The sequence below is a fragment of the Protopterus annectens genome, chromosome 8.part0 (genome assembly GCF_019279795.1).
Source record: "Protopterus annectens isolate FY-2018-M chromosome 8.part0, PAN1.0, whole genome shotgun sequence".
Classification (NCBI taxonomy): Eukaryota; Metazoa; Chordata; order Ceratodontiformes; family Protopteridae; genus Protopterus; species Protopterus annectens.
Window position 1 is genome coordinate 1,346,675,884 of NC_056741.1, and position 22,414 is coordinate 1,346,698,297.

General features: G+C 39.9%; 1 protein-coding gene across 5 annotated transcripts in view; it reads left to right on the top strand.

Annotated features, from left to right (window-relative positions):
* Positions 1–22,414, top strand: part of KMT2A (lysine methyltransferase 2A) — a 3,231,120-nt gene that overhangs the window by 1,853,209 nt on the left and 1,355,497 nt on the right. For all 5 annotated transcript variants that reach the window (XM_044080894.1, XM_044080898.1, XM_044080897.1 and 2 more), the window contains exons 17-18: positions 20,581–20,691; positions 22,245–22,318. In XM_044080894.1, the coding sequence (XP_043936829.1) occupies positions 20,581–20,691; positions 22,245–22,318 (185 nt within the window). The remainder of the gene's footprint in view (positions 1–20,580; positions 20,692–22,244; positions 22,319–22,414) is intronic.

Genomic DNA, 22,414 nt, shown 5'->3' on the forward strand with positions numbered 1-22,414 from the left:
TAACCATAGCTCTCTTTTTATTTCCACCCTATTTTTAAACTCCACATTAATTTTATCCCACTCCTTAGCTGAATTTTCAGAAGAAATTTCTATGCTAACATCTTCTGAATAATCTCTACTACCCAGTCCTTCAATTTCTGTCTCTTCAACAGATAGGTCGGAAAGCGCCAGTGTCTCATTTTTATTTCATTACCCTGTGTTTTTACTTTAGCTGTCATTGGTGTATGATCTGATGAAATAGTTATGGGGTAGGTATCAAGACCTTCAATTAAATGCACATGTTCCTGTGAAATGTAAGTTCTGTCTAGCTTAGCACAGTTTTTATATATTGGGGAATATTTAAATTTACTCCGAACTCCTCTTACTGAATTCACATCTTCCATGCCAAAACTGTTCATAAATTTCTTCAAAAATCTACCCTCCTTTGTTATATTTTCCATTCTGGGCCCACCAGACACATCCTCACTGCTGCAAATCAAGTTCCAATCCCCACCTATAAGTAATATTCCTTGCTGAAAACTGATTGATTAATTCTCCCAGAATTTTTTTAAACTCCATTACAGCAGTTTTAGGTGGAATGTAAATGCATGCCAATGTAATCCTCCTCCTCCCTTGCCAGTAGCCCCTTAGTACTACAAATCTGCCATTGTTGTCTTTATCTTCTTCTATCACTATTGGAGCTTGTCTTGCAGTTGATATGTGTGTTGCTCTTTTCCATTGTCCCAGGTATTCTGCTGAATAACCATCCTGAAAACCGTTCTTTATCAAATTCACATGTTCATTTTGAAATGGGTCTCCTGTAACATATCTGTTTGCACTTGCATCTTCCATGCCAAATATTTTCCTAAATTTCTTCAAAAATCTACCCTCTTTTGTTGTACTTTCTTTTCTGCCCCCAGACACATCTTCACTGCTGCAAATCAAATTCCAGTCCCCATTTATAAGTAATGTTCCCTGCTGAAAACTGATTATTTCTCCCAAATTTTCATAAGCTCCATTATAGCAGTTTTAGGTGAAATAGAACTAGATTTTAGTGTAATCCTCCTCCCTTGCCAGTAGCCCCTAGTATTACAAATCTACCATTATTATTTGTTTAACCTCTTCTACTGGAGCTCTTCCTGCAATTAGTATACGTACTCCTCTTTTCCTTTGTCTATTCCCGCTGAAGAACCATCATGAAAACATTTATCAAATTCACATGTTCAGCTCTTTCCAAGTGAGTCTCCTGTAACATAGCTTATTTTGCACTGTACATTTTTAATATAGTTCATTATATTTCTCTCTTGTATTTATCTGAGAGACCACTGACATTTAAAGACATTACAGAAAGAATCATTGTACTAAAAATTTATTATTCCCAGCTTTGTGTGTAACACCTTTTTTTTTGTTAAATGTCTAGTTCTAGCTTTTGTGTTACATGCATACACTGTTTGGCAGACTGAAATTTTAAACAGCTGTTTCTTGTCATATCTATTTGAGCCCATGTCAAATCTTACAGAACTTTTTTGTTTTATTGAAAGCCCTCAAAAAAACCCTAAAACTTATTAATTTAATATTAACACACAAAAGTATGCACATCTTCAAATATTGAAGTTTTACCCTCCTAATAGGAACAAATGTTCTAAACTGACACCAAACTCAGACTTGAGTTAACCTAAAAGAAAGCTTACCCATGCTAAGGTGCGTGGTGCAGGCTATACTTCTACTAATTGCAAACTGGTTTTCTTATCTTTATAGCTCTCCTAGCTGGGAAAACCACTGAATGCTAACAGAAAGCATTATCTCCTAGCCAGTTTATCTTTCCTCATTTCTTTTTTTCCCCAGTCAATAGCTCTCCACCAGACTGTAACCAGTTTCTCTTTAACAGATTGTTTCCATAGAGAGACAAGAACCAGAGAGTCAATTTTTCATTATCAGATTGTCTCCATGGAAACATGAGAACCTGACGATTTCTCTTTATCATATTGTTTCCATGGAGACATGAGGGCCAGATACATAATTGCTACTAAGCATACATTCATTTTCTAGAAAAAAAGACTCATAATATTCAGTATTCTTTTTCATTTACTTCCTTTCTCTTAAAACTTGTTACTAAATCAGCCTAGGGTCCTTAATCCAGGCATTCCCCCATGCAGAAATGAGAAAAAGCACATTATTTTTCTTTCTTGTTGTGCTCTTTTAAGCAGGCTTTTTCTTTATTATTTGTTCTTTTTTTTTTTTTTTTTTTTTTATACATTGCAGTACTTATATTTCTTAAAATCGAATAAGAAGAAAGAGAGAAGGGGGACTTGCAAGATGGCTGCACATTGAGTAACAACTTTTGTCTAGCTCTCCCAGTGTGAAAACAGAAACCCAGCAAAGAAGGCCGGTAGAATTTTATTTGAGTAAATTTCAGTAACTGGCTAGTACATGTACTGCCTGGATGCCGGGAATAAAGAAATACAGAAGACCTGGAAAAAATCAGCTACAAAAAGTGAGGAACAAACACTGACTGGGGAGAGTTCTGCAGCTGTTTAACAAAAAGTAATGCAACCTTCAGGCATGACTTCAGTAACTTACAGGAAGATGCAAGACAAATGCATACAGACTTGGTTAAAATAAAGAAAACATTGGAGTATATCAACACAAATAACAAAAGGCTGAAAAAAATGAAGAAGCTTTAAACAGATATTCAGATGAGATGATAAAGCTGCAAAAATCAGAGGTCAAAATAAAGAAAAGGATGACTGAATAAGAGACTGTTCAGGAAGACACGTTTCAAAAATAATATAATTAGAGGACAGAGCCTGTAGGGAAAACCTGAGATTTTCAGCTATACCAGAGAAGCTGGAAGGAACGCACCACATTAATTTTATGAAAGCAGAGGGGGGGGGGGTCTCTAGAAACAAGGACAGGCTGGGGTTTTGGATGTAGTCCTTCAAGGAAAATAGCAATAATCATACAGAAAATTAGGTCTGTAAAGTAGCAGAATGTGTCTGAATAACTAAGCCAACAATAGGAATGGAGAAGGGAGATTCTGACTATAGGGATGACTCCAATTAGGGATGTGGACATTAGCAAGAGTAGGCTGAAATGTATTGGAGAAAGCTAGCAAAAGAACCAAGGTATTGGGAGCAAATAACTCGAGAGGAAAAGATGATAGAATGGGAAAACTTCAAGAATTTAGTTGGAATGCAGTTAGAGATGGCCTTCCCTATCAGTGATTGATATCAGAGTATAGGCAAAAAGAAATGGGGTCCTAAATGAAAGACCCGCATTGTTAGAGTTTTTAATAGAATCTAGTACAAAAGCTGCCATTAAAAAAAGGAATGATTAGTAGAGCATATAAAATATTACACAGTGACTATAAGAATTAATCTGAGTAGGCTAAAAGGGATTGGGAAGAGAGACTGGATAAGCAATTCATAAAGAAACAATGGGAAGATGTATTTATGTCTCCCAAATATGCAACGATATCTAGAAGTTTTAGGATTTTTGCTTAGAAATGTTTACAGAGATATTTTTATACCCAAGTAGACTCCAGAGAATTTTTCCTTGCGTAGAAAGCAGATGTTGGAGGTGTGAAGGGGAAGAAAGAGGTAATTGGGAACACATTTTCTGGTAGTGTGGTGAGTTTGCAGACTTAAAGGATTCCCTTCAGGATGTACTGTCAGAGTGCGGGGTCCCAGATTGGTGTGATGAGAAGGATGATTTTTCTGAGATATAATCCAGAATCGGAATAGCCTAGACATGGTAAGGCTTTGCTATGTCTAATTTTGGTAGCTGCCAAAAAAGTCAATAACTGGAAAATGGAAATTAAAATCTAAATCAACTATAATAGAAGTAATGAATGTAGTAAAAGAGATTAAACAACTGGAATTGAGATCTTGTGAAATGGGACAGAGTAAACTACATAGGAAAATTTGAGTTGTGGTAACAGTACAAACTGGTAAGGAATGAGGTTTACAAGAAGGCAGGACTTAATTGATCTGTGTAATGTTTGACTGCAAGTGATTGGGTAGATTACAAGTGATGTATAGTGCTTGCAACTGGGTGTGTTTCATTATGGTTTGTGGTGTAAAATGTTTGCAGCTAGAATTGTTGATGTGGTTTGTTTTCATGTATATAAATCTATGATTGCCTATCTCATAAGTGATGGTTTAATAAAGATTTTTCTTGTTTAAAAATAAAGTAACATTTTATAGGCACCATATATCACATGTATGCTCCCCGTGTAGGGCATAAAGGTGAAGTACAGGCACAAATGCTTGGAACTGTTCTGCTGCCTGTCCGAACACTATTATTGAACGTTGGTCTTTTGCTGGGTGCCAAGCTGTTTCAGATAAGTTCCCTGTTGATTTTGTTTTCTGTTTATTTGGGTTCATGTCATAAAAGAAAGGGATATTTCAGTGTAGGGGGCAGATTGCCCATAAAGACTGTCACAATCACGTTTTTTGCTTAAGTGCTTCCCACGGCCATATACCATGCTCTGTTTGTCAAGCATTTGTGCCAAATACCCTTCATAGTTGCTTTTTGTCTCTGTCCATATACTCAGAGAACCAGTATCATAAATTGCAGGCTTGGGGTGCTATAGCAGATTCCTCCCAACCCATGGGACAGCCATCTTCTAAAAAGATGATGAGGAAGGGAAGTCTAGTCCTAATCTGTTGCTGTGCATTCGCCACCAGACATCTCTCTAGAAGCAAGTGAAAACTCTTAAGACTCCCCGTTACTTGTCAGATTCCACTGCTGTGATCCTGTTGGAGGCTTGCATGGATCTGGATTCTTGCATGCCCTCAGAAGCTTTTACAAACTTTTGCTTCAGATGTTGAGGGGTAAAATGGCTAATTACTTCTGAAGGGCCAAGTGGGATTCCTCAAATCTTCATCTGAGAGGAGATTCCTGGTAGTCTTATTGAATCTCAAGGGACCAAACTGCTCAGGGTCTTTAGGGCAGACATCCACTTAAGGAAAAAAAAAAGACAAAGCATATTGCCACTATTGCTAGACATTCCCAGTGTGAATGGCAGGATTTTACCCAAGGCTTGTTTAGTGCCTTGAGGCCTCCCCAGGAGATTTCAGTCCCTGCTCATCCCTGGTTTTCACTCCTATTAAGAGGGTATGGAAACTGGATTCCTCAGAAGACAATTGAGATTCTTGAGATGAATCTGTCTTACCCCTCTGAAATTCTTTCTCCTCTAGATTATGGCACAGAAGAAGAAGATTCTTTGAGCCTGGATTACCCTTTGGAAGAACTATCCTTTAGGGATACTGTTGCTTTGCATGATGAAGTATTTTAAAGGGTCTATATCACTTTGTCGAAAAACCTAATCATTGAATAACTTTTTATTGAACCTTATCCGTCGATATCTTAATCTGTCGAATGTTTAAGTGAAAATTTTTTACAGGGAAAACAAGCAGTGGGCCATCATTGGGAGTTTGCTCTTTTCCACACTGTAGTGCAATCTCAGAGTTAGTATATTTAGTTACGGGGAGTCTGGGAGGTGCAGCCTCCCCCTCATCTGGGTGGGTTTTAAATTTTGTGATTTTTGTGACTTTTGCTTGGTTGACCTAGCATTTGTTTACCCTGGGAAAAATTTTGCTTAAACGGATGTTCAATAGATTAAGATTTCAACAGATAGGGTTCGACAAAAAGGTATTAGATTAGGTTTTTCGGCAAAGTAATCTAGACCCATTTTAAGTGGGGTTGTGACATCCAAAAGAGATAATATGCGCTTTTAAAGGTAGAGCTACCTAAAGCCTTCTGAAGTTACTCCTGTTTGACAATTCTTTCGGATACCTTTTTGCTGCCTCTGTTTCTCTTGACTGTCAGCCCAATGCTCCTAAGAAACCTCATAGGTTCTACAAGGTGTCTGAGAGCTGCAGTTTGTTTGTGACCATTTGTTGATCCTTCTGTGGTTTCAGTCTCTATAGATAAGCCTTCTAAGCTTTTGCCATCCTCTAAGCTCCTTCCTTCAGATATGGATAGTAGAGCTATAGAAAGGTTGGATAAAAGTGTACACTGCTGTCACCTTGTCCTTTCAGACTATTAATTATCCACCCCATATAACCAGTATGTCTTGGCTGTCCTTTTTCAGGTAGTTAAGGATGTTCTTCATCTCACATTGCTGCAGTCCTAACACTTGGGTAGTCCGCTGTCCCAGTCGGCCCGAATACCAAAGTATAAGGCTGACGTCGGTCAAGGCGCATTTGTCTGACATCAGGACGTCAGGGTACAAATGCGCATGACCGACGTCATATCCTCAGTCTTTTTTGCCACATGGTCCGATGCAGAAGCAGTATTGCGAGTGCAGGTTGGCGTTCTGAAATTTTCTGAAGTCGGAGTTTCAGACCGAATCAAAGTTGGCTAAGTACCCCGTTGGGGAATATTTTGTTTTTTTCTTGCCTCAGTATTTAACCGGATGTCAGAAAAAGTGAATAACTGTATTTCTTGTGGGAAACAGATACCTCATAGAGATTACCATACCTTGTGTATACCTTGCTTAGGGCCTGAGCACGACGTTGTTGGCTGTCGCTCTTGTGCTAGATTTAACAAACGCACTATTAAGAGAAGATTAGATTGTGCCAGGTTAGTTTTTGGGAAGCGTTGTAATTACAACATGCCGTCGGATGCTCCGATGCCCGCTTCGTCTAAAAAGCGCAAGGACAAAGCAGCGAAGCCTAGGTGGAAGAACCGTCTGTCCCGGACGCCGGTTCTTTAGAGGCTCGGTGGAGCCGGTGGTTCTACCAGAAGTTCCTTTGGATTCTCAGGAGAGACTTTACTGTTACAAGATGTGTCCTCTCAGGAGGTAGGCCAGGCTGAAGGGGCTTCTCAGGTAGCTGTTCTCCCTCCCTTCCTAAGGTGGTTAGGCCCTCCCTTCTGTTTCCAAGGCTTCTTCTAGAGGCAGGCCAGGGTTAACTTCAGTGGGGGTCTCCCCTAGTTCTTCAGGGTCTCTGCCTAAGAAACATATGCTTAAAATGGCAGAAGATTTGATTACTATGATTAGAGGTTCTATGCCCCCCCCTGATAAGAGGCCTAGGGTGGAACCTGAGCTTGAGAGTTTTGAGCAGTGTTCGGAGGCTTCTGAGTCTTCGGCTGAAGACTTGCAGGAGTATCCTCCTTATTCTGATTCTGATGTAGATGACTCTACACCTTCGCCTTCTCCTCCTGAGGATTTTTCTTTTTCAGAGACTCTTCATTCCATGAGGGAGCATTTTAAATGGGAAGGTCAAGATTTCTCTGATTCCAGGAAAAGGCTTAGGGAATTTTTGTTTCTACCCCAGCATAGGCCTTTAGCTATACCTCCTGTTCTGGATGTGGTAGAGGATGTTTTGCAGAGGCTTCCCTGAACCCTGATTCTTTGCCTCCTGCCCCAGTTAAACCGGATAGGTATTATAGGGTGCCTGAAGCTCATAAGTATCTTTTTAAGAGTCCTAGGGCAGACCCAGAAACTGTTTCTCAGGGCCCTAAAGGTGTTAAGGCTTCTGTTGTTAAAAATCCTGTTCCTTCTGATAAAGAGGCAAGGGCTTTGGATAGATGGGGAAAGAAGGTGTATACTTCTTCCACTTTAGCCATGAGGGCTTTGAATTGCCAGTTTCACATGTTGAAATGCCAAAATTATCTCCTTTCACAATTGAAGTCTAAGGTAGATGCTCTGGCGGAAGGTGTTGAGTGTAAAGAGTTGCAGGATTTAGTTCATGTTTCTGAACAGGTGGGTAAGCATTCCTTGCAATGTGGTTTTGATGCTGTACAGGCCTCTTCGAGGGTGGCAGCCACTGGTTCTGTTCTTCGCAGGCACGCCTGGCTGAGGGATCAGAATTTAGCTGAACATGTAAAGACAAGGATTTTAGATGCTCCTTTACAATCTGATGTGTTATTTGGTGCCTGTGGAAGCAGTTTTAAAGAAAATGGAGGACAAGGCTAAGTCTATGCAGACTGTTAAAGATTTTATGCAGGTTCAACCTCCAAAGTTTAGTAGAAATTGGCCTACTAAGGGGTGGACTTATCCTTCTTATGATTCTCAGTCTAGGGGTAGATCTAGACGTGGTAGGGGCAGAGCTCAAGGTTCTTTTAGGCCTAGAACAGGCAGTTCGCCTGCCCAGTCTTCTGGTGAGGGCAGGGGTCAGTCCTTTCGTAAGCAGACCCAATGACTTGCCTTTTCAGCTGCCAGAGCCTTCTCGCCTGGCAGCACCTTTGGGAGGAAGGCTGGCACTTTTCAAAGAAAATTGGAGTGTTATTACCCAAGACAGATGGGTATTGGATATCGTTCACCACGGTTACAGGTTTTATTTCCATACCTTGCCTCCTTTCAAAGGCATGCCAGACATTCCTCCTATACAAAGAAAAGAGGCTCACAAGCAAATTTCTCTGTTACTCCAGATAGGGGCCATTCAGCCGGTTCCTGTGCCAGAAAGGGGCCTAGGATTTTATTCTCGCCTGTTCCTAGTACCAAAAAAGGGAAACATGTGGAGACCAATTTTGGATTTGTCTATCCTCAACACTTATCTGGACATTCCCAAGTTCAAAATGTTGACGTTACAACAGCTTTTACCTCTGCTGGGCAAAGATCACTGGATGGTAACTTTAGATCTCAAGGAGGCTTACCTTCATGTGCCTATCAGACTCAGTTGCAGGAAGTATCTGCGTTCCGAGCTGGAAATTCCCATTAACAGTTCTTTGCATTGCCCTTTGTCTTATCTACTGCCCAGAGTATTCACAAAAGTTCTGGCTCCAGTTGTAGCTTTCTTCAGGCTAAAAGGAATACAAATCTATCCTTACTTGGACGACTGTCTGATTCTGGCTCAAGAAAAGGACGAGCTTCTTCAGCATCTGGAATATGTGATAGCAGTGCTAAGATGCCTGGGGTATTCTGTGAACGAAATAAAGTCCAGTCTAGTACCCTCTCAAGGCATGTGCTTTCTGGGTGTGAGACTGAATACAGCAGCCCAGATGGCCTTTTTAACCCCGGACAAACAAAAGAATCTTTCCCTTTACTTCCATCAACTATCTCTTCAGTCCGGGCTGACTGCAAGGACAGTCCTTCAAGCCTTAGGGTTCATGGCATCTTGTATTCTGGTGCTTCCCAATGCCAAACTGCATATGAGGAAGCTGCAATGGTATCTAAAAAAAATGTATGGACACAGCACTGCCAGGATTTGGACACTGTCATTCCAATAATACCTTGCATTCAAAAGGAATTTTTGTGGTGGGCTCAGGAATGTCACCTAAACAAGGGACACTCTGTGACCCGGCCAGAGGCGAGTCAGATTCTAACGACAGATGCCTCAGACATAGCTTGGGGAGCTCATCTGAATGGAAAGTGGATACAAGACAAGTGGCCTGCCAGACTACAGCATCTACATATCAACATGAAGGAGATGTTAGCAGTCCAGTTTGCATTAATGGCTTTCAAGGAGTTACTTCTTCCAGGGCAGGTGTTGATTCTAACAGACAACACAACTGTCATGTGGTACATCAACAAGCAAGGGGGAACACATTCTTATCCTCTATGCAGGCAAGCAATGATTTTGTGGGAGACTGCGCTCAGCTTGCAGCTAAATCTTCAGGCAAGGTTTCTGCCAGGAGCACAGAACTCCTTAGCAGATGTGTTAAGCAGGCAAATCATGGATCCCCATGAGTGGAAACTGGATCTTCATGTATTTCGGAAATTGACAGTGTCATGGGGAACTCCAGACATAGATCTGTTCGCTTCTCCACTAAACCACCAGCTGCCAAAGTTTTGCACGAAAAGGTTTCATCACACAGCTTGGAAAGTGGATGGTCTTTCGTTCAGTTGGGAAAATCTTCATGTGTATGCCTTTCCACCTCTGCCTCTCCTCCCAAAGGTACTCCTAAAGGTCAGACAAGACAAGCCAAGGATGATTTTGATAGCTCCAGATTGGCCACGGCAACACTGGTACCCATTACTGAGGAATCTGGTAAGGAAGCCTCCATGGCCTTTACCTTTAATTCCACACCTTTTGTCTCAGAGGGACGGTCATCTACTCAATGTCAAGCTTCACTCTCTTCATCTAACAGCCTGGCATATTCTGTTTTGAACCACAGCAGGTCTCAACTTCCTCAACAAGTTTTGAATGTGATTATGGAAGCCAGAAGACCTAGTACACATAAAGTGTATGCAGAAAAATGGAAGAGATTTTTATTTTGGAGTGCAGCAAAGGATTTGGATGTTTCTGAGCCTAATTTGAGTGTGGCTCTTCAATATCTTACTGAGTTATTGGACAAAGGTTTGTCTTTCTCTTCCATTAAGATTCATGCTGCAGCAATTTCAGCTCACTATGATTGTGACCCACCATTGTTTTCTCATCCTTTGTTCAAGCTATTTCTTAGAGGGGCAAAGAATATAAGACCCCCACGTAGAGCTCCTACTCCTGCTTGGGACCTCAATTTTGTGTTGGAGAAACTTACTCTACAACCTTTTGAGCCTCGGCTACTGCTGAATTGAAATACTTGTCATGGAAGACTGCTTTTTGTTGGCCATTACTTCTGCAAGAAGGGTTTCTGAATTGCAGGCCCTTATGGCGGTTGAGCCTTTTTGATTTTTCATAAGGATAGGGTATCATTACGCACTAATCCTTCATTTATGCCTAAGGTGGTTTCTAGTGTGGCTTTAAACCAGACTATTCATTTGCCTACTTTTTATGCAGATCCCCAAAATAGGGGAAAAGATTTTGCACACTTTAGATGTACACAGGCAGTTGCGTTATTATTTAAGCAGGACTAGGGATTTTAGGCAGTCTCAGCAGTTGTTTGTTTCTTTTGCTTTGAGTTCTCAGGGCAAGCCTGTGTCAAAACAAACTATATCTAAGTGGATTGGGTTTTGCATTGCATTCTGTTACTCCCATCATGGCAAGGAGATTCCAGCTGGGATTAGGCCTCATTCCACTAGGGCTACTGCCACTTCAACAGCATTTCTAAGGGGTGGCAACTAAGGATATTTTGGAGGCAGCTACTTGGAGTTCAGTGCATACTTTCTCCAAGCATTACCACCTTCCTCTCTATTCTAAATCCAGGGCTGGTTTTGCCACTGCTGTGTTGCAGGGCATTTTGGCAGCTCCTGCTTCATTATAGTTTAGCCATCCTCCCTTACCTCTGCTTTGGGATTCTACCCAAGTGTTAGGACTGCAGCAATGTGAGATGAAGAACATAGTACAGTTTTGTACCTACCATAAATGTAGATGTTCGAAGATCCACATTGCTGCAGTCCAATTTACCCTCCCTCCTTCCCTCTGTGTTTAGGGGTGGTTGTGTGGGTGGGGTTCTATTTTGGTAAATTTGTATATATTGTACATATATTAGGTACAGGAGTGTTTGGTGTTTTTTGGTTTTGGCCTTATTTTTTTAGGGTCTTCTGACATCTGGGGCAAGAAAAGACTGAGGATATGACGTTGGTCATGCGCATTTGTACCCTGACGTCCTGATGTCAGACAAATGCGCCTTGACCGACGTCAGCCTTATACTTTGGTATTCGGGCCGACTGGGACAGCGGACTACCCAAGTGTTAGGACTGCAGCAATGTGGATCTTCGAACATCTACATTTATGGTAGGTACAAAACTGTACTTTATGTTTGATCTTCATGATTCTGACAGGAAATTGTCAGCTTTTCCACTTTGGCCTGCTTCCCTGGTTGCTTGTCACGCAATAAAATGTAGTTATGATGCTACTGATGCCTCTTCCAGGGCCGCTGCTTTTTGTTCTGTGATGCGGCATTATTATTGGCCTCGCCTTCAGGCTTTATGTGATGACATTAAAGCCAAGCTTTTGGATGCTCCTCTGGATAATGAAATCTTATTGAGACAGCTGCAGCTGACTTAAGAGTCTCTCCATGTTAAGGGTAAGGCCATACAGGAACTTAAGCTTATTTTTGTCTCCCCTGTTCCTAATATTCACAGGAATTATCCTTCTAAATCTCATTTGTCCAAACACAGCCTTGTCATCCTTCCAAAAGTAGAAAGTGGTCTAGATGTAGTCTTTCTGCTAAGGCTACTCAGACTGCTACATCTGAGAAACCTTTTTTCAGGACAAGTCTATTTCTGAGATTTTTCTCTCCCGGCCAGGTCCTTTGTTCCCCTGCCTTTCTGTGTCACTCTCAAACTGGTAACAGATCGCAGATTCTTGGTTGCTATTTCTTGCTTGTCAGAGATATTTCATGGTGTGGAAGCCCCCCTCCACCCCTTTAGGTATCCCACAGCCTCCTTCAGACTAGCTTTCTCATTTTTCAGAGGTTTTGCAGTCCGTTTTGTATCAAGGCACCATTTGGCCTATTCCACCCACCCAAGTGGGAAGAAGGTTTTACTAGAGAATGTTTTTGTTCCCTAGAAAGTTCTGAACCTTTCTGTACTAAACACCTTCCTAAAGGTTCCTTCTTTCAGGATGGTGTCTCTTTTGCACCCTAGGAACCGTAACTAGTAAATTTGAAAGTAACAACACGCCACGAGTACAAAAGAAGGTTTAATGGACATCCAGATAGACAAAACTGAGCGCTTTCACCCGCTCACATACGGGTTTCTTCAGAGTTAAATTAATTACAAAGAACAGCTGATTAATATACTCTCAACAATTAATAAGTAACAATGAATTGATTGATACTTTGATTGAAATTGATTAAATAAATTAAATTGAATTGAATTAAATTGTATTCTATTTCTTCTATAGCAACCGGAACATATTTAAAAACCAAACGTTCAGTATTCACATAAAAAACTCCACTTAAAATCTAGTCACATAAAAAAATGATATACAGCAGATTCAGGCAAACATAGCACCTCTATGTATTAAAATTAGGTGCACATCTGAGAATGTACTAAATGCTAGTTCAGTGACAAACAACACAATAATTGCTAACCAAATGATTTCTGAACAAGCTGTTCACACACAAGGAGAATTAACATTTTCAAGGACTGCTAAAGATAGATTGTCTTTTCCTGATTTTAGTAACACAATTAATGTTAGTGTGAACACATTCAATTCAAGTGTAAATTCATTAAGAATATTTCAGGATAGTACTGAAATGAACTCAGATATGCTAGAATCCTTAGAGTGTGATATTATTAGAGAAGGCAATTTCTCAGTGTACAATTTCACAGAAAAGAAGCTGGATAACAATTTTATTTTACTTTTTAAAAAAGGTTTCAAATTTGTTCCAAGTTTTAAACCGGATTTGGGGCTTATTTTGTTGAATCTAAAAGCTTACGTGAGATTACTTAATTTGCAAATGTATTTCAAGGGTAAATCTAATAGTTCTAACTTTGATAGGGGGCTTAGTTTGAAGAGAAGTAGTACCTTTATTCCACCAAACAACCAGATTATTTACCTTTTCGAAATGTTTTGTGAATGGCAACTGAGAAAGGCATGGAAAGAAACACACTTTTTAGAAGACAACCTAACTGAGGCAGAAAGGTTTTGTTTAAAAGAACTAGCAGCAAGTAATGATTATAGGGTGATGAAGCCTGACAAAGGGGGAGGCGTAGTTATTATGAAAACAGTGGATTACACAAACAAAATTAGTAATATGCTAGGTGATGAAAGTACATATACATCAGTCTCTAAATACGACATTATTAAAGCATATTCTAAGGTAGACTGGTTGTTATATGAATTATTAATGGACGGAGATATTTCACAAACAGAATATGAATACATGTCAGTTGATTTTCCTGTCACACCTTGCATATTTGGAATACCTAAAATACATAAGAGTGTAACTAATCCTCCCTTTAGACCGATTGTGGCTGCAAAACGTTCAAAATTAGAAGCAATTGCACATTACATAGATATAGCATGTAAAAATGTAACCAACAATATAAAACAGATTCTTAAAGATTCCTGGCATTGTTTATCTACGCTTAAAGAACATAAAACACTCAATTTAAATGAATTGTATTTGATAACCATAGATGTTATTAATTTATTTTGGATAATTCCTTTAAAAGAAGGACTTGAATTGTTTGAAAGAAGTTTAGTTTATTTTGGTGGGATGACTACGTCCAGGGTTAAGACCTTAGCTAAATTGATGGAAATGGTCTTGGAAAATAATTTTTTTAAACACGGTGGTGAGCATTACAAACAAAGCTCAGGAGTGGCTATGGGGGCGAGATGTGCCCCCATATATGCTAACTTGGTACTAGCAATGTGGGAAAAAGAACATGTGTTAGAAAGTAAATACAGGTCAAGTATTGATTTTTATGTAAGGTTCTTGGACGACATCCTGCTTTTTTGGAAAGGTGACATTGATGAATTTAAAGAATTTATGGTATATTTAAACAATACCACACCTTTTCTAAAATTTACCTTTCAAATAAAGAAGGATTCATGTGAATATTTGGACATTAAGTTATATAAAAATGGTGACTGTCTAGAGTCAAATATTCATAGAAAATTGACCTTCTCAAATTCATACTTGCATTATAAAAGTTGTCACCCTGCATTTCAGAAAAGAAATTTGGTCAAGGGACAAATGATTAGACTGTCTAGGATGATTACTGACGATGACAAGTTTAATACGGAAATAGACAATTTGCATCAGATGTTTGTTGAGAGAGATTATCCACATGATTTGTTGTTAAATGTTAGAAATGAAATAACTACAAGGAGGTATTTGGATTATAAGCCCATTTTGAAATATGGGTTACCTAATCAAAATAATAAAGAAATTGAAAACATCAACAAGTTTAAATCAATGATACTACCGTACAGTGAGTACACTCCCACTTTTACAAATATTATTAGAGACGTATGGGATAAGGTTTTTGTGACTGAGACCGAAATTACACAGGTTTTGGGAAGTTTCCCTAATGTAGTTTTTAGTAGAGGTAAAAACTTAAAAAATTATTTTGAAGGAGAAACTTTATATAGGGAGTCAAAAATGAAGAAATGTGGATTTTGCAGATGGTGTAGATTTATAATGGATGGTACAAACTTAGTAGTAAAGGGATACAACAGAAGTATAAGATGTCCAGGACATGTAAATTGTAATACTAAGTTAGTTATCTATGTTGCGACCTGTTTATCCTGTCAAGCTTTTTACATTGGTAAGACTATAAGAAGATTAAAGGACAGGATAGGGGAGCACATTAGGGACATTAAAAACAAGAAAGAAATTAACTCTTTGTACATGCATAGTTCAAATTGTCATGATTTTAAAAAGTTTTTGTTCTTTGTTATTGATAGGATTCCCCAAAATATGGAAAAAGAGGGTGATATTAAGGCTTTATTAGAGTATAAAGAGTGTCTATGGCAATTAAGGTTAAACACTTGTAGTAAGCCAGGTATCAACGAAAACATCTCAATAGTTAGTTATTTAAAATTAAATTCATATAACATTTAATAGGAAGTAGTATTAACAATTATTTTAAACAAGTTTTTTATACAGCATTTAAACTAAATTCTACATAAACATATATTTTTTAAGATATAAAAATTTTTAGGTATAATATAATATTAGTATTTATATAAGTAAGTTAATATTTATATTTATATATTTTTTACTCATATATTTATTTATATTTATTTATACACTACAAAACTTGTTCTGAAACTTACACAATTGAATTTATATTATACATTTTTATAGGTAGTTATAAGTAGTATTTTATTGTTTACTAGTATTTAATTCATTGTATAAGTGTTCTATAGTAGTTGTTGTATGTACTATTACTGTATATCATTTTTTTATGTGACTAGATTTTAAGTGGAGTTTTTTATGTGAATACTGAACGTTTGGTTTTTAAATATGTTCCGGTTGCTATAGAAGAAATAGAATACAATTTAATTCAATTCAATTTAATTTATTTAATCAATTTCAATCAAAGTATCAATCAATTCATTGTTACTTATTAATTGTTGAGAGTATATTAATCAGCTGTTCTTTGTAATTAATTTAACTCTGAAGAAACCCGTATGTGAGCGGGTGAAAGCGCTCAGTTTTGTCTATCTGGATGTCCATTAAACCTTCTTTTGTACTCGTGGCGTGTTGTTACTTTTAAAATTCTCTTTTGCACCCCCCCCCGAACACATAGCTTCACCTGTTCTGTTCAAGAGTGTTAAAACCTCTGACTTGGAAAGTAGATGCCATGTCTTTTACTTGGAAGGGAATGTTTTCTGTATGCCTTTTCTCTTTGTGCTGTGAAGAGTTCTGTACAAGATCAAGCAGGACTCCCTTTGCCCCAGACAGCACTGGTTTCCCCCTCCACCTTTTCATCTGGGCAGGGTCAATCACTACAAATTACCTCACTGGGTGGATCTTGTCACACAGTACAAGGGATTTCTTGTCCATCCTTGACTGTCCACTCTTAAAATGACACTGCGGGTGATAGGGTTTTGATTCTTTTTTGTGGATGTGCTTTGAGTCTGCAGGAGGCCAGGAAACCTACTACCAGAAAATCATTAATGTGTAAATGGAAAATATTTTTTGTTTGGTGCATCTCTCACCATCAGGTTTCCTTTTCAGAGAAGGGTTCCCTTGGATGACGTTCTATATCACTGTTGCAGTATTCTTCACCTTGCATCTCCTGCCAAGGGTAGCCCAGTGTCCAGCCAGTATACCATAGTCTTTAGATCTTGAATGTATCGTATGTCACATGTATGCTGCCTGTTCAAAGCGTAAGGCATAAAGATGACGTGGGCACGGTTACCCAGAATAACTTTGCTGCCAGTTTGAACACCATCATCAGTTGTTGGTCTGAATATTGTTTTCTTGTGCTGAATATGCAGCCATCAGATAAGTGCCCCTTTGTTTGTTTTTTTTGTTTTTTTTTTTTCTTCTTGTATTTTGGTCTTGTATTCTTTTGGTTACTTGGAGTTCACCTCATCAGGAAAGGAAAAAGTTAGTATAGGAAGCAGATTCCTCATAAGTATAGTCACGAACAGTGTCTTTTTTGTATAGGTGCTTCCTACAACCATACATCCTGTAGCATTTGTAAGGTGTTTGTGCCTAAGACTCTTAGAAGCCGGTTGTCTTCCCATCCCAGCTATCTCAGGAAACCAGAGGCTTAAACAGTTAGCCGAGGGTAGCATGGCAGAATTGATTAACTCCGAGATACTTCCTTTAAGTAAGATAAAGGCCAAAAAATCCTGGCCAGATTCTTTGGCTACCCAGCCTCCACTGAACAGTTTTCTAGAAGCAGGTGATAGTTTTGTAGGCCATCCAGTGTCTACATTTGAATTCTGTGCTGTAACCTTATCGGAGGCAGGCATGGATCCTTTCTTTCACACGTCCTGGGTGGCTTTGCAGGTGTCTGCTCCAAACGTCGAGGGGAAACCATGGTTGATATCTTGGAGGGCTGTAGTAGGATTCTGCAGATTCCAGTCAGGGAAGAGGTGCCCAGGTACTCTCACTGAATCCCATCAGGGTCCAGAACATTGGGTGTTTTAGGGTTGATGTCCCTATGAAGAAAAAGCATTTATCTGTATGCCCTAAGGATCCTCAGAAAATGGCAGGAGTTTGCTGAGGGCCTGTTTAATGCTTTAATGGCTCTGAAATCTCCCCAAGGAGTTTCTTTGCCTACTCTCTCTTGGACTTAACTCCTTTCAAATGGCCTAAGGATCCATTTTCCTCTGAGGATTCAGAATCTGATGAAGGGTCCTTGTCTTACTCTGCCCAGATGCCTTCGTCTTTGGCTTATAGTTCTGATGAAGAGGAGTCCATTAGCCCTGTGTCATCTTTCGATGAGTTGTCTTTTGGGAGCACAGTAGATAGAATGACAGGTTCTATAAGGTTCCTGAAAATTGTCAATTATTTAAGTGTCGTCTTTCTAACCTTGCTGTGGTGATAGTCTCCTCTGATAAGTCTTGTAAGATTTTGCCCTTCTTCCAACCTTCTGCCTTTAGATATGGATAGTAGGACAAAGGAGAGGATTGGTAAGAAGGTGTATACTGCTTCTGCATTAGCCCTTTTGGCCGATTACCAGACTTACATGACCAGATATGCCCTGGTATTGATTGCAGGCTGGTCAGGTTACTACTTGACCTCCCTGATTCTGAAGATAAGTTTTCTGCTGTATCTATTTTGGGTTCTTCCTCTCAAGTGGCTCGCAACTCCTATCAAGTGCAGCTGGGATGCTGCTGATGCATCTGCAGTCTTTACCTGAGGATATTAAGGCCAAGTTGCTGGATGCTCATTTGGGTAATAAAAATTTCTTTGGGACTGCTGCTATGTTTGCCCTTTCAAGAAAAACTTAAAGCTTTGCAGGACCTTAAAACATATTTTTCTTTCTCCTGTCCCTTCCCTAAGCTTCAGAAGAATTATACTACTAGGTCTGCTTTTGTACGCAGGCAGCCTCGTCAGGCGACTAAAGGCAGGAGGGGTAGTAGGCGAGCTCCACCTGCTAACTCTTCTCAGGTTACTGTGACCCAGACGCCTCATTTATCTCAGAAGAGCGTTTTTCTTTGACATTTTGTCACCCCATCCCTCAGCCAGGTTCCCTTGTCCCTTCGTCTCTCCCACTGTCTTCCAAATTGGCATTTCATCACCACTGATTGTTGGGTTCTTTCTATCATCCGTCAGGGTTACTTCATGGTGTGGAAGTCTCTTTCCTTTTTCAGGGATTCCCGCACCTCATCTGGAGCAACTTTCTAATTTCTCAGAGGTCGTTGTGTCCGTGGTGGGGACATGGCATTTATTCAGCTTGTCCCTCCTTCCAAGTAGGAACGGGATTTTACTCCAAGATGTTCCTGGTTCCTCAGAAGGGTACTTGGAGACCTACCTATTCTGGATCTCTTCTTGCTCAGCATCTTTCTCAATTTTGCTTCTTTTTGGATGCTTACTCTTTAAATCCTGTTTCCCCTTTTACTACCCCAGGCTTTTCAGGTGTGCTTAGATCTGAATGATGCTTATCTTCATATTCTTATTCACCCTGTTTCAGAAAGTTTTATGTTTCAGTGCTTCTTCCTCTAATTTTCAGTTTTCTCCTTTGCCGTTTGGCTTCTACTGCCCTAAGGGTATTAACAAAATGCCAGGCTCCTGTAATTGCTTTTTGCAGACTCTAAGGCATTAAGGTTTTTCTTATCTAGATGACCTGTTGTTTCAGGGGCCTTCTCCCAGTTTCCTGTTACAGGATGTGGAGTTCACTATCAACTTCCAAAAGTCTGTCCTGACTCAGTCCTCAGAATCACAAGTATGTGGGTTGCAGAATTCAGACAGTGCCAATATTAGCCTCCCTTCCACCTCCAAAAGCTTTGTCCTTGACAGCTTTCTTTTCAGTCTCTTTTTCTGCCTGCAGTTCCAGCCAGAGAGTTTCTTTGAGCCCTGAGATTCATGGCCACTTCTATTCCAATGCTCCCACTTGCCAGACTGCATATGCAGAAGTTTCATTGGTACTTCAAGTCAGTTTGGCTTCAGCATTGCCATCCTCTGGATTTCAGAGTACATCTCCCTCCTCGTCTAAAGCAGGAATTTGAGTGATGTGTTCCTCCACTTACCCTCAACTCAGGCCTGCCCTTTCAGCCTCTGGTTCCTTCTCAAGAACTGTTCCACCAATACCGTAAACATGGTGGGGGTGGGGCTTCCTTCAGTCACCTGAAAATTGAAGGTCTCTGCTCCTCTTCCAGAATCAGACGTTAGACCATGTCAACATCAGAGATGAAAGCTCTGATTCTGGCTCTTCAGGCTTTTCCATCCTATTCTTTCACCAGGCCCTCTTATTGTTTACACAGACAACACCACAATGATGTGGTATGTCAGCAAGCAGCAGGGCACTAAGTCTTAACTTCTGTGCAGGCTGTCTCTTCAGGCCTGGGGTGTGGCTCTCTGTTATCAGTTAACTATTCAGGCAGTGTAGCTTTCTTCAGAGTGCAATCTAGTGACAGACTCTTTGAGCAGTACACGTTCCATTGTGTTCTGTCACCTGTGGGTGAAGTATGCCTTCTGTGGATGTGATCCAGAAGACCTGTTCAGAAGTAGAAGGGTCTCTGTAGCACGTACATTTAAGATACATTCATGGCATTTTATGTGACATCTACTTCTGCAGAATTTTCTCCAAGCACCTTACTCTGGACAGGTAGTGCACAGGCTGTCTTGCAAGATGTCTGTGCTTGATCTTGCCTTGTCATTTTTTTTTTTTTTTTTTTTTTTATCTCCTTTGAGTTTTAATCCCAACTCTGTCCCCCTCCAAGTATTGGCACACTGCTGAAATATGGTACTGCTGAAGTGCAGGTATTCATCTTATCTGTTGGGTTTTCAAGAGAGCAGTCTACAGTATATATCCTTAGTCTTGGTGCAGTTAGTGTCCATCTCTTCTAATTTTGGGGTGGGAATGGATGTGCGACTACCCTTAACATAGGAATTGGTGGGAGGTTTGAAGAGACCTTTGAGAGTGTGAAGGAGTGGGGGGATGAAGTTGTAACCTAGTAAATATGGCAGTATTGATGAACAGTGCTCACATATCTGCAGTATCTGCACACTGTATTAGCTTCATTCATTACTGTACATTTGTATTTGCAAATTCTGAATTGGACTGTAGAGTATCGTAATTACTATGGTTTTTATCTGGATGTTTAGTTTCAGTAGAGAACCTTTTGGAATGGTTATGAGGAGCTGCTAAACTAGGAGTGAGCACTGATTGTTTGGTACCTATCTTTACAGCTTGAGTTCAGTGATGATATTGTGAAGATCATCCAGGCAGCCATGAATGCAGATGGAGGGCAGCCAGAAAATAAGAAAGCGAACAGCATGGTTAAATCCTTCTTTGTAAGGGTAAGTTGTATGAGTTGTATGATTTAGCATTTTTGTTCTGTGTAGTGGGACAGTCCCTGAACTGTTAATTAGCTACTTGTTTTAGGAATGAAGCCAGCTGAGGATCACTGAAAAGGGACAGCCTTAATAGTTACATTACCATTTCTACACGTATCATGGCATAAGGCATTTTTCAGTTAACATACACACTGTACTATAGTTGTAGGCTTGGGAACCAGAACTTGCTTGTCAAGATGTCATGTTGCTAGAGTTGCCTAAAACTATATGGAAGAGAAAGATTACTTGAAGTTATTAGTAAATTCTTCACATGTACTAACCAGTAAGCCAGTTCACTCTTTGTTGCAAAGATTTTTGAGAGTTTTTTTTTTTTTTAAAGACATCGTTGTCATGTTTAATACTGCTTGTTGTATAGCCATTAATAGCGCGCTGTAAGACATTAGAGTTAACTTGTCAGTCTCTGTTGTGGAACCACTTGGGTAGTGTAGAATTTTGCTCACAAAATATTTAAAACTCAGTTTGACCGAGGCAGTTGGTATTTGTTTTGTAGCCTGGCCACTGACTGAGCTGTTGCAGGAGTGATAAAAATATGAGGCTATGCCCTTCTCAGGGAAGAGTACAGCTGTATATGTCCAGGGTGGACACTGTATGGGAATCCCTGGTGGATACCAGAGGAGATGGAGAGATATTTTATAGGATCATAGGAAGTTACTAGGCAATGGCCCTAGGGCACTTAGAAGACTAGCCAAGTTCAACCCTTATTTCCACGATCCCCACCTCTTGCCCCTGTCCAAGAGAGAGACAGGTGGAACCCCCGGGATGAATTTACTATTACCCATCCAGTTGTCCAGATTGTATTTGAAGAGGGCAAGTGAGATGCTCTGTTTGACATGAAGTGGGAGTCTGTTCCAAAGGTGTAGTAACCTCTGTGAGACAAATCTGTCCCTTCAGCAGGTTCTATTAATGTCGCATACCAGGTTAAGGTTTTTAGAGCAAGTAACCAGTGTACCATTTGACTTGCAGATTTATCTTAAGGGGAGGGGTTAGGGCAGATCTTTGTTGCACAGAAATGGCTAACACTCTGGTGAATTTCTGCAAGCATGCATGGGGAATGTGGGGCTATAAAGAAAGATCCCCAGTACTATGTGTGGGTAATGGCACCACTTTTATCATGCTCAGTACTTCAAGAGGAAAGAGTGGATCATAGGGCTTTTGCTCCCTCGTGGGAACAAATTAATCAGTTGGGCAGTTAGGGGTCGAGGTGTGGCTTAAAGGTCAGCTGGAGGACAGGAGGAAATCTGTTTTGTGGTTGATCAGAGCATGTTGTCTTGTGCCTTTGCACTGTCTGATAGAACATAGAAACCCACATGGCTGAATTAACCGCAGTTGAGATTCAGCATGTCCTTACAGAATACCATTAATGGTATTATATTTAGCTTTTTTTCATTTCTCTCCCCTCAAACTGTAATCCTGACAAAGTGAAAGTTCACTGTATGAAGCAAGTTTTTCATTTACGGTTCTGATATATTTTTTTCTGTCTCTGTCCACTCAAAAAGCAAATGGAACGTGTCTTCCCTTGGGTCAGTGTTAAGGAGTCAAGATTTTGGGAATTGCATAAAGTATCCAGCAGGTGAGTAGTGATTTTGTTGTAGACAATGGTACAGTGAGTTCTTTCAAGATGCCTTTCCAACTCTCTGAACTGTATTAGTAAAAAGGGGTGATTTTA